Below are 13,388 nucleotides of genomic sequence, written 5' to 3' on the forward strand. Positions count from 1 at the left end.
ACTCCCAGTGAAGGGAGAGCTAGGGCGAGGGGGCACTGTGTTCAGGATGTTTGTTATTCTAAATGAGCTGTACTCTCTGGTGCTCTCTCTCTGTTAAGTAATGAAAAATGGGATGTTAGAATCCTCTGTGAAGTGTATCTGCATGCGTGAGGTGCTACAATTATCCCATGCCCCAGAAAAGACACTGTAAACCAGGCGGCTCACACCTTCAGTAGGATTCTGGGGAATGTGCAAGAGCTGCAGGGGAAGGTTGGCGGAGCCAGCACTCGTTTCAGGGTCTAGACCAGGGATGGTCAAACTTATTGACCCTCCAACTTGCATACGATGATCTTCACAAGTTTGCAAGCCATGCCCCGGCAGGGGTGCCTCACGAGGCTGAAGTCCTGAGCTCCCCTCCAGTCTGGTGGGTGGAGAATGGGCAGCGCTGTGAGACGCACTTTAACTGTAAAAGAGCCGCATGCAGCTCGTGAGCCGCGGTTTGGCCACCCCTGGTCTAGACAGTTGTATAAGGAGGGGGGGGGGGTCCTGACTGCCAAAAGGGGTATCAGATAAGAAGTCTGCTCCTGGAGTGAATGCTAAAGATGCAAAGCCAAGGACAGTGCCAAGACTCTGCCCAAGCCCCCAGCAAGCTAAGAACACCTATAATTCTATGGCTTGATCCCTCACAGCAGTCTGGTGAATGCCCAAGTAGGGGCATTTGACTAAATTTGTAACACTTGGCAACCACTCTACCCCAACCCATCTGAAAGCAAGGGATGCAGGGGAAGATGATCTGGAAACATCATTAATTTCTTCCTCTTTCTCTGAAAGCTGCTTAGGTAAGCAAGGGTGTGTGCGCGCGCACGCACAGATCTGCAGGGAGAATGGGAAGATTAATGCTTAAATGAGCTGGCTTCCTTGGATGTTCTCCTGAGCAACCCAAGAATGCTCCCTCTGTCTATGTCTTCCACTCCATCCTCACCCATCAACAAGCTTTGGTTCTCTGTGGGGATGGATACAGTCGGGCTCCTGTACGGCTCTTCCCATCCTCCATGCTAGGGACGTCTCTAGCTGAGCACTCCTCCCCCACCTGCTCCCTTTCAAAGCTGTGAATATTTTTTAGGCGGCTGCTTTTTAACGTATTAATAAGGTAGAAGAAAATGTCTTGATCTGAAGAACAGGAAGCTATAGTCAGAGTAAGAAATTATGTTTACTCAGCCTCAGAAACAAAGTATGACAGGAATGATTGGCATGCTGAAGGATACTCTCAACTCCTGCCATTCTATACAGCTAGAGTGCTTGCTACCCAAAGAGGTCTTTGAAAGGCAACACAAAGCAGCCTATCTGGTGAAAAACTTACGTAGCTTTTCCTTCCCTCAGGAAAATACAGGATAATGAGAACTGAAGGGTGGCAGATACAACTTTCTTAGACAAAGGCTTGAATTTTAACTTGACATCTGTCTGTGTAGGCATGGGGCTTGCATATTGCTTCATGTTGATGCTGCTGGTGGCAAGTGCTTTTCTGCGTCCAGAAGGGGATTCCTGAAAGTAAACATAAAGCAACATGAAATAACGTTAAAAAATAAAATAAAGAGGTGAAGAGTTGTAACACAGAAACCAGCAGTTTCATAAAGAGGGGGGAAAAAGCTACCAAATAGATCGGCCTCATTCTTTTTTCCAGTAGAGAGGCAGAGTGGTCCAGTGGATCGAGTAATACCCCTGGGAGACAGAAATTCCTGAGTTCTAAGCCTGGCTCAGACACAAAGGGCCCCATCCAAAGCCCACTGAAGACAATGGGAGGCTTTTAATTGTGTTCAGTGGGCCTTAGCATCAGCCCTTAAATCACTACGGTTTAGATCCTGCACTAGGATCCACATGGTGGACCATTACATTCCCTGTGGTCAATGGGACTCTGCATAAGACTCTACCCATGCAGCTCCATTTGCAGGTTCATGCTCTGGTTTCCCCTTTGGAAAACGGGGCTGGTAGTACTTACTCACCCCACAGAAGAATAGTGAAAATTAATATTTCTATGTTGCTTTGAAAAACATATAAAGTACTATGCAGTATTAAGTAGACAAGTGCTATTTTGAGCTATTTTAAGCATTGAATTTAATGTTGAAATGTTTTTCAAGGCTATTTTCTTTCTAACAAGCATAGTACATGTACATCCTGAGTTGCCAATTTCTGAAGTTAAGATTGACAGTATTTCTAGAATGGCTATAAAATCTTTGGGAGAGAAAAAATTAGAGTAAGATCAATGCCTGATTCACATTTGAAGAGAGGTGTTCTAAAGAATTCAGATATACATTAATCTAAACTGCCTCTAAGAATCTACAACACAGTTTTGTCTACAACCCTCAGCATAACAGAAAAGAAATGATATGTAATAAAGTTCTAATGGAGGAAAGAAAAAAAAAAGAAAAACTGCTGTTAACTTTTGAAAAATGTTCTCACAATAGAACTACATTTTATTGCGGTCGACAATTTGTCTTGAATAAAGACGACTAATTCAATCAAAACATTCAAGCGTCCCTTTTCTAAGTACTTGACATTTCTGCCCAGTAGAATAAGTCAGAATGTAATATGTCATCCCCAAAGAATACCTTGTTTAAAAAACTAGCCTTATCTGTCAGATTACGCACAGGAATATTATACAGAACTATTAGTGCATGTAGATACCTTATGAATGAATTTCAAAAATGCATCAAACACTTGAGAAGGATTTAGGCCCTCTCAGAAGAAATACTTAAGAATATGCAAATACTCTCAACTGAATCAAGTTGAACAGATGCGACTATCGCAAACAATACAAGTGCTCTTTCCCTGGCCACGACTGTCAATCAAAGAATGAGATTAAAGTCCAAGGTTCTGACAATGTGTAAAATGAAGAGTATGAGGAGGGAGTTTCAATCTATTACACTGATATGAACAACAATAATCTGTTATTGTACTGTACCTTTAGAATAGCTAAATAGTACAACTAATTTAGGATTCAAGATTTACTGCAGCATCTGTTCTGAAAGTAATGCATGAGAACTGGCACAATATTTTTTTGTTTGTTCTCTATACAAATCTGAATAAGCAGTTTGCTGCTTAACAACAACATTTACCTTGCATAATAATTCTTTGCCTTTATTACAACACTGCAGTCTAACAGTACCATTGAAGATCAGTGGTTTTCACTGAAAACCTTGAAAGAGGGCTGTTTTACATTGCTATATTTGCAAGTTTCAGATTTTTCTGTTTATGGTCTGGATGCAATTTTTAATTTTAAAAATTGGCTAAACCTTTGCTTAGCTAATAGCTTAAGGTATTTTTAATAGTTTTAGAGAAAAATGTTTTGTAGCTTCTATTTTTGTCCTGTAGAATACCCAAAAATGTTGTAGAAGATAGCACATGAATAATTACAAAAGTATAACTGATATGGCAAAAACTCGCACATGTACTTTTTTTTGTCAATCAGGAAAGAAGAAAATAAAAATTACACAACAGTCTGAATTATACTCCCATTTACAGTGAAACCAAAAATATACTATTCCATTGTGTGGGCTATAATGATCAGGAAATATTTGTCATATTTTGTATTCAGTTTCCTTTTTCAGTCAGTTAGGAAGGGTTCATGCTTGCAACCATCACAAAAAATCCCACCTTAGTCTGTTCTAAAATTTTATAATTATGGCAATAGTTATTCTTCTCTAGAGGGTTGCTATTTAATATATATGGGGATGCTTTTCATCATTTTAATGCTTTCAAAGCCAGGGAATCTGGTTTTCCTTAAACCCATTTACACTAAAATGACAGTCTGATTGAACTGATGAGACAACTACAAATAATGCATTAGAATACATATCTTGTTCGGTACCCACTCCTTTTCCCTAATTAACACACAAAAGGAACAGGCTAGGAAAAATCCTCTTGACTGAGGGACAATGACAACCCCAAATGGAACAAATGAAATTTGCTTACCTACTCTCAGCCCTCTGGATAAGTTGCTGATCAGCAACAAAATACGTGAGTGTACTGATCAACTGGTATGTCTATTTTGATGCTGACAACGAAAACCAGTTTCCCACCTCAGTATCCTTGAAATCACGACCAAATGGAAAAAGAAATGGACGCTCACCCAGCCTGTTACTTGGCTGAATTCCTCCCCTCTCTGCTAGTTGCACTCTATAATGCACTTTGTGAAAAGTGCATGTGACTGATGCTGTATGAGCTCTGCTTGCACTGAAGTATGGGGTACAACTGTCATTCATTGACATTCACATGAAACAGAGGGGGAAGACAAGCTTTCATTTGTGACAACACATTTGAGATCCAGGTTGTCTTTGGCTAAGTTAACTTTAAAATGGTTTTTACCAGACCAGTTTCTAGCCCTGCACTGCAGCTGTTTTTGTGCCAGTGCAATGGTGCAAATTAGCCTCAAAGCCAGCTACCAGAGAATTCCCCCAGTCATCCCCAGTGCTGAGAAGAAGGTACATTTGCCATCCAATTACTTACAATTTTCTTGACCATTTCATTGAGAGAAGTCCTAAAACAAATATCATATTCACCTAAAATTCTAACTTACTTATTTTGTAATTAAAGCCATGCTATGGATGGGAAGACATGTATGTAGGTTTGTTTGGGACCTGCTTTCGGGTAAGTGCACTTCGGGGGAGGAAGAATGTGCTATGTGTCTGGGTTTTTGCCCTGAGGCCAACTAAGAATAGTGGAGGGCGGGAGGTTCTGCTAGCCTACCATCCCCTTTAAAAAGGACACTGTCGAGATGTTTAGAACCTAGACTGATTTTACCATAAAACTTTCGGAATATAATTCCATGGAATATGCTTTCAACTATGACATACCCTACTTTTCTTACATTGTCTTTGTTAAATTTATTAACAGCCACTTTTTATAGCATTCAAATGCATTACACAAGCAGATATTTTCTCAAAATTTGGCATGCTCTGAAAGTAATATGGTCCAAGTTACATAGGGTGACCAGATGTCCCGATAAAATCGGGACTGTCCAGATTTTGAGGAGTTTGTCCTGCGTCCCGACCAGAGTATGGTCAGGATGCCATTTGTCCCGATATTTTGTTTCCTGGTCTTCGGCGGCAATTCGGTGGAGAGTCCTTCAGTCGCGGACAGTCCTGTCTTTGGCGGCAAGGTTTATTACCCCCCGCCGAAATACTGCCAAAGACCGTCTGCAACTGAAAGGCTTTCCGCCGAATTGCCGCCGAACTCCCGGACGGGTGAGTGTAAAAAAAAACAACCCACAAACCACCCCTTCCCCCCCCCCACCGCGGTGGTCCCGATATTTTCCCCTTAACATCTGGTCACCCTAAAGTTACAGTGGCTGTCACTCTAGAATTGGAAAGGAACATCTTAAATCAGTAGAGAAAAGCGATAAACCAGGACAAAAGCATACAGATAAGATGTAGATGGGTAACTATCAGCAGGCCAGGATGAATGGTTTTAAATCAAAAGCACAATTTATAAAGCTGCTATACCCAATATAAATATGGTCAAAATTATTAAAATACAGATTAGTATTACACCTGGTCTCATAGGAGGACATGACATATTTTATAGAAGAGAAACCGAGAAAGCTTATTGTATTTCTTTTTTCTTTTGCTCAATGTTTTTCAAAACATTCTGTGAAGCATTTTTATATATAAAATAGCAACCAGATCTTAAAACATGTGAGGCTCAATTATCCCTCTAAATATATCACATTACACATGCATAAAAATTCAGTTTACAAGGTACTTGACAGTACACACCCATATATTTGTAGGCAGGATTGAGCTCTTAGTACAAAACGTGTTCAACCACTGAAATAATACAGAATTAGTGAAGCATCATGTTTCTTTACAAATAACGATGCTGACATCCAAAATTACCAACTGGAAAATAATGATAAACATAAGGTACACAGCACAGTTAGAGGAAGCTAAGCCCATACTTGGGTATTAGTAAGCAGTTCTAGACTGCTATAAGAGGGATAGAGTTATCTAATGTATTTAGTCATTTACTTTTTCTCATACTATATGAGAGGGTGTTGGATCAGACAGTAATTCTTGTATTGGGGTACATGGACCACTGGTAGTCTGCAGAGAGCTGGTAAATATTGGCTTCACCTCCTTACTTCCATCTCATTTTACAGATGTCAAGGCTCTTCATTGTAGAAAAAAAAATGAGAGCTTGGGCATCTAAAAAACAGGCTGAATCCCCTTCTTTTCAACTATCTCCATATAGAGGGAAAAGAAATAGGAATAAAGGCAACAGATACAAATACATCAATATTTTCCTAATATTATTTTATCATGTAAGCAATTGCTATAGTTGCCACAGGACAGTGTGTGAATTGGTGGGATTGTCATCGTTGTAATCACAACGGGAAGCGATCCACGTAATCACGAATGGGAAAGGATACAGATCACAAGACCCCTCTGCTATCAAGATGAGTGTTACACTATAAAAAGAGGTTTCAGAGTAGCAGCCGTGTTAGTCTGTATCAAACCAAAAGAGTTTGAGATCCCCTCTGTTAGAAAAGGCCACACACAGAGATCAATTGTGAGATTTATGGGTAATTTGACAATATTTATTGACAATCTCATAGGGATTAGAGAACAACCAAGAATAACTGGAACTGTAGATTTACATTGAGTTATCTTCAAACACTCAGATATTGATATGCGTTCAGATATTTGCAATATTTTTTTAAATAAAGTGTCAGAAGCCTGCTGAAACTCCTTTGAGTTACAGTAGTTATTGTACAGCTCTGCTGACATCAGAAAAAATATAGAAAATAAGAAAAGCTCTTAGAAAGTACCTTTAAAATAATTTTAGAAAGAAGTTTATTTGAAAGGAAAAAGAGCTCAAGTCTTGTTAAAACAAAAACAAAACAAATATAAGCAGATAAAATAAGATTCCCTTGATAGTGCCATCTGCTTCAGAAAGCTTAAGGTTTCTTAAGAGTACTGAGTAAGGGCTGGCGATATACGTAACCCTTTAGTTTTTATGAAAAAAGAAAACTATCAATAAGCACATTACACAGACGCAGAAACTCTGAGTTAAATATATGCTTTTATACTCCACACTACTTCAAGGAGAAAGCCTTCCCTGCTGGAAGATTCAAATTATAGCAAATTTGTGAATACATTTAATCATATCCTCCTCACTGCCCCCAGAATGTCTGCTAGCTACGAGTAATAAAAAGCAAAGCCTATTGTGTTACTAGGTCACCAGTGCAAAATCAACTCAAGTCAATAGTTGATTGCTAGCAAGTTGATAACCTCTGACTATTCAGCAAAACAATGAGAAGTCCTTGTGGCACCGTAGAGACTAACAAATTTATTTGGGCATAAGCTTTCGTGGGCTAGAACTCACTTCATCAGATGCATCTGACTATTCAGTGGCTCAAATGAAATAAGTTTCATGGTCTCACTCCAGTCCTCATTGCATAAGCAATGACATCAAAATACCTTCACAAAATACCCTCACGATTGGGACTGTTGGCCTCACTGGCAATTTCAGGAGACAGGCAAATCTTTGAATGAGGATACAGACTCAATTACACGTTCACCTCTAGAGGTGGTCTCTTCATGTCAGGTCCCTAGATATATGGGCAGAATAGTGTATGAAAACTTGCACTACTACATTACCAGAACCTGGGCATAAAGGGACGGCTTTAACTTCTAGGGCTGCAAATTCAGCACCTTTCACAAGTATTAAATTCACAGATACTTAAGGTAGAACATGTATTTGCTTATCTCTTATAATAATTAGTCTGAACCCTTACACCAGCAGGATGGAATTCTGGTTGAAAGAGTCTACAGCTACTTTTGCACCAAAAATAAATAAATCAACCTCTAAATCAGGGATTCTCAAACTGGGAGTCGGGACCCCTCAGGGGGTCGTGAGGTTATTACATGGGGGGGGGGGGTCACGAGCTGTCAGCCTCCACCCCAAACCCTGCTTTGCCTCCAGCATACATAATGGTGTTAAATATATTTAAAAGTGTTTTTAATTTATATGGGGGGGGTCGCACTCAGAGGGTTGCTATGTGAAAGGGGTCATCAGTACAAACGTTTGAGAACCACTCCTCTAAGTAATGATCTGAGCTGTCCACATTTCCTCCTGCTTTACAGGTCTACGTTTAATATACAACAAATTAAAATATAGTTTTAAAACTTTAAAGGGACACTGTCAGTTAAATTTGACCCTGAAATTAAGTTTTTATAAAAAACAGGGTTTTTTTTGTTATACTTAATTCTAACTAAACAAACACACGTCTTATTTCAATATTTGCAACTCCAGCGCTGCAGTATTGTGTTGTCGCATGACAGCTAGCATTTCTGGAATGGAAACAGACTATAAAACAAAAACAAAATGGACTACTTTATTTTCAATGTACTGAGAGAAATGCAAATATCAAGCAAAATCTAATAAATAGTAAATTACATTTTTATGTTTTAATTTTTAACTATGTAAAATATTAGCAAGGTGTCTATACGGTTTCTGTAGCACTTATCACCGCTGCATGAGTGTTTCCCACTTAGACAGACTAGAGCTCCGTAGTGGACGGCATGAAATCTTCCGGCCTCATCCTTTCTCTGCTTGTAGGACAGGTCTATACTTTAAAAATATTCTGGCTTGGCAGAAAAGCTTTAGCAAAGAAGTTTATAACAAACCTGGAAGGTGGTCAAAATGTGGATCAGCCTTATCTCCTCTGGGAACTTTTCCATAGCCAAAACCCTAAACCAAGAATAATCCAGACTGGAAATTAAGTATGTGTGGATCACTATGACCAGATAGTTATCTGGGAGTAAGAGGAAGAAGTGACTTTATATTCTGATCTAGGCCAGTGGCTCTCAACCTTTCCAGACTACTGTACCACTTTTAAGAGTCTGATTTGTCTTGTTTACCCCTCCCCACCCCAAGTTTCACCTCACTTAAAAACTACTTGCTTACACAATCAGACAAACATACAAAGGTGTCACAGCACACTATTACTGAAAAATTGCTGACTTTCTCATTTTTACCATATAATTCTAAAATAAATCAATTGGAATATAAATATTGTACTTACATTTCAGTGTGTAGTATATAGACCATTATAAACAAGTCATTGTCTGTATGAAATTTTTGTTTGTACTGGCTTTACTAGTGCTTTTTATGTAGCCTGTTGTAAAACTAGGCAAATATCTAGATGAGTTGATGTACCCCCTGGAAGATCTCTGAATACCCCCAGGGGTACAAGTAGAGAACCACGGATCTAGGCTTAGCGATGGGTCAAACAGGAACCTAAGACAAACAGAGAGGTAGACCCCTCTGATGGAAATGAAGAACAGTGTCCCAGCTAGTTCTTTGAAGCATTTCCCACTTCCAAACCACATTACATCACTTTAGTGTGGATTCAGTTTGAGCCAGCTATTATCATCCATGTGCTGATGTTCTACAGGCATTGTGGAACCCTGGCTCTGGAAAACTATATACAACTGGGTGTCATTGGTGTATTGTTGGTAGCAAAGCCAATATTATCTCATCACCTCTTCCAAATGCTCTCATGTAGATACTGAAGAGGAAGCCATACAGGATAGATCTCAGGGGTAGGGTCTTTGGAGGAAGAGCTGAGGATGCCCATCTCAACCCTCTGGGTCCTGTTGGACAGTAATGGCTGTAGCCAATGTAGTGCTGCACCATCTACTCAGGCTATGCAAATATCATATAAGCAGATCAGCAGCATTTTGTGTTAACTCAATCAAAAGTGGCAGATGCCATGAGCACTGAGACATGGCCTCCTTCCATTGCCCTGAGGAAGCCATCTTTTAATGCACCTAGGGCTATCTCCATGCCATGCCCTGTCTGAAGCCTGATTGAGAAGAACCCAGGATATTGGCAGATGGGGACAGGGAGTGGGGGGTGTGGATGGGGCAGTGGTCCTGGGGAGGCTATCAGGAAACAGGGGGGGTTGGATGGGGCAGGAGTCCGGGGGGGGGGCACGACCCCCTCTCTTAACTGGCCCTCCATACAATTTACGAAACCCGATGCGGCCCTCTGGCCAAAAAGTTTGCCTGCCCTTATCCTACATCCTCCACACGCCAGCCATTCAATGTGTGACCCCATGCCTATGGTGACCATCCAAATGCTACCCTGCACATAAAATTCTAATTTCCTCCCAGCATTTTTGTGATACTCATCACTATAGCATCTGAGCCACACAAACATTAATGAATTTATCTTCACAATACCCTTGTGAAGTAGAAGCAGCAAAGAATCCTGTGGCACCTTATAGACTAACAGACGTTTTGCAGCATGAGCTTTCGTGGGTGAATACCCACTTTCTTGTGAAGTAGGAAGCTATTATCATCCTCACTTTACAGATGGGCAGATGAGCCAGAGAGAGTTAAAGGACAAAATCTGCAAAAGAGTCCATGAATTTGGGGGCTCAGTGATTCGGTGTCCAACTTGAGACATCTAGGACCTGATTTGTTAAAGGTACTATGCATTTGCAGCCACCATGTACTGTGCTGCAGGTGTAAGTGCTCAGAACTTCTGAAAATCAAACTCCAAATATCTCAAGCTGGGCACCCACAAAATGCTGAACAAACAATTACGGTCACCTATGATACTTGTCCAGCATCACATATGCCAGGGACAGAATCCAGTTAAGCCACCGTCAAATGCCTTAATTACAAGACCATCTTTTCTCTTCCTAATTCCCCCTATTTCATTCACTATGCATGTTCCAAGTTTTGCAGCAAATCAGGCAAGGGTCCTACAGATGTGTGACGGAGATGTGTGGGAGGGGCCAATAATTGCCAGACTCCTAGGGTGGGGTATGACGCCATGCCCAATACTAAGGACTATGATATGCACACAATTATTAACAACACTCAGTAAAGATGTGAGTTTAGATGATGTGGCCTTCTTGTTTCCAGGCACCATTTCCTAGGTCAATACCGATTTTGGATGGGAGAAAACAGGAAGATAAGGAGGGGGATCCATTTTGTCTGTGTTTTTTCTGGAGTTTCAGTTCTGTCTGGCTGATTCAAAATGATGAGGGAGGCTCAGTGGACCCACTCAACATGCACAGTGCAATTAGAAAGTTCAGTGAAACATAGAAGACACATTGTGCATGATCAAATGATGATTTTCTGGGGCTTATAATTAGACCAGATCTGATGGATTTTCACGGGAACAGCATTCAGAGAAATTTATTAATACTGGCACCCATTTTCACTAGCAAACATCTGACCTACTGATCACAGATATTTCAGGGTCCCTTGATACAGGAAGCACATTTCACTCTCTCTTTCACTGCATAAAAGCTTGTAACAAGTACCAGACATCATAAAAGTTACCAAATGATACGCTCCAATTCTGCAAAGTGATCTACATGTTAAGTCCATATGGTCAGATCTCTTTGCATGATCAGGCTAATGTGAGTAAATACAACATACCAGTATATTCTCTCAGACTCTATTAAGAGACTTGCATGTTAGGTAGCATCTTTCTATTTGGCCACTACAGTGGACATTTCCCAAACAAAACTAAAACCACTCACAAGGCAACTAAAAACGGATAAGCTCTCCACCACATTTGTAAAAAGCAGCTTCAGAGTATCACATCCCAGGATAGAGCAGAACCAACTCTTCTCCAAGGCAATTTAGTACAACTCCACTGAAGTCAACAGTTGTAAGAGCTGTATTACAAAACATTTGAATTTGGCCTAGTTTAGAGGAACCCAGATAATTTGGAACTATACATATCTAACGCAGGCTTCTTTTAAAGACAGAGTTTGCCAGTCCGTTGTTAGGAGAGGAACAGATAATGAAACAGACCTTGTCATCTTCGGCCATAAAAGCTTGCTTGTGGATGTTGTTTATTTAAAAACTGTTTACCTCAAAACAAATGTGAATCAAAAGCAAATGAACTGCACATTTTTTCCATCTGAAAGGAAGTTTTCTATGTGTAGCTATGCAATATTATATCCTGCATAAGAGCCAATGAACCATGTAACATATTTTGTATGTTAACAGCTATAATACCTTTGTAATCAAAGTTCAATCTTATCATGGCACTAGCCCTTTAATTAGATTGTATATACACAACTTACAACTGAGTGTATTCTGGCTGTTTAGCTTTCACGTTTCTCATGGGTCAGAGTATATCCCAGAGTCTGTAGTTTCACAGTCCACTGTATTTGTATCATCCAGCTGAGTGGCAGAATCTCTGTTCCAGTAAAGGCACTCCTTGATGCTATGGCACAATTAAAGCTTAGCAGGAAAAGGAACTGCAGCATCAATGGGTTTTTTAAATTGCACATAGTGATGCTCAGCTTGGAGACTGTCAAACTGAGAGGAGATGGTCTAGCCTAGTTTTTGGAGCTGGAGCAGTCAGGCCTATTGGTCGGAGCTGGAATCAGGCGTCCAGGGCAGGGTTGGAGTAAGACTGGGGCATGACTAGGAGCAGGGTAGCGGCAAGAGCCGGGCTGGAGCAAGAGCAAGACTGGAACTGGCTAAGGCTTGGGGAGTCTGTTGCCACTGTCAGGCAGGAGTGAATTCCAAGCCCTGGAGTGACATTGAGCAGACTGAGCTGCTGTTCCTCCTGTGAGGCTTATACAGCTGGGAGTCACCAGACCAGTTCCCAGCTTGTGGATTGGCTGGAGCTCAGAACAGGAGTGACTCTTCACCAGACTCAAGAAGAGAGGGGAAACATTTTTGAGTCCTCTTAAAGAAAATATCTTTAATTTTCAAGCATAGTACTGTAAGGCCACTACCACGAACAAAACCCTTCTATCAGACTTGTCATTATGGGCAAAAATGTTTATACTTGCGTGCCTAAGGACAGGCACCTGCAGTGATACAAGGCACCTTTATAAGCAACCTGATTTCTCTTGAAGTCAACAGGAGTTATGGGCTCTCAGCACTTTGAAAGTTAGCTCATGATTCTAGTTTGGTCTATAGAGTAACACATGACCCATAAGACAATATCAAACACTACTCCTGGGCAAATTCTGCACCACTGTGCACACGCAGAATTCATGTCTCATGCAGAATTTGTTTTCTCTGCAGAAAATACATTCTGCTGGAGAGGTGCTACAGTTACACCTTTTACCCACCAGGCGCTGCCGTGGCACCAGCACAGAGGGCAGTTGCTCCCGGTGGGGAGAGGGAGGTGAAGAAGCTACATTCCCCACAGCACCCTGTCCTTGGGGCCAGGTGAGGAGGCACAGGAAATGGGGGGGGGATGGACAAGATGGGGTTGCCAGGGGTCATGGACTGGGGTTCAGAAGGGCTAGTGGGGGTACAGACTGGGGTGGGGGCTGAATGAGAGTGGGGGTGCAGGGCCACATGGGGACAGGAAGGAAGGCCCGGCTGAGTGGGGGTTAGGGTTACCCACCTGGCTGGTAT

General features: G+C 41.1%; 1 protein-coding gene across 6 annotated transcripts in view; it reads right to left on the reverse strand.

The window, feature by feature from the left end:
- Positions 1-13,388, reverse strand: part of EHBP1 (EH domain binding protein 1) — a 321,897-nt gene that overhangs the window by 182,811 nt on the left and 125,698 nt on the right. For all 6 annotated transcript variants that reach the window (XM_045008331.1, XM_045008332.1, XM_045008334.1 and 3 more), the window contains one exon: positions 1,340-1,521. In XM_045008331.1, the coding sequence (XP_044864266.1) occupies positions 1,340-1,521 (182 nt within the window). The remainder of the gene's footprint in view (positions 1-1,339; positions 1,522-13,388) is intronic.

This window comes from Mauremys mutica, chromosome 3 (genome assembly GCF_020497125.1).
Source record: "Mauremys mutica isolate MM-2020 ecotype Southern chromosome 3, ASM2049712v1, whole genome shotgun sequence".
NCBI lineage: Eukaryota > Metazoa > Chordata > Testudines > Geoemydidae > Mauremys > Mauremys mutica.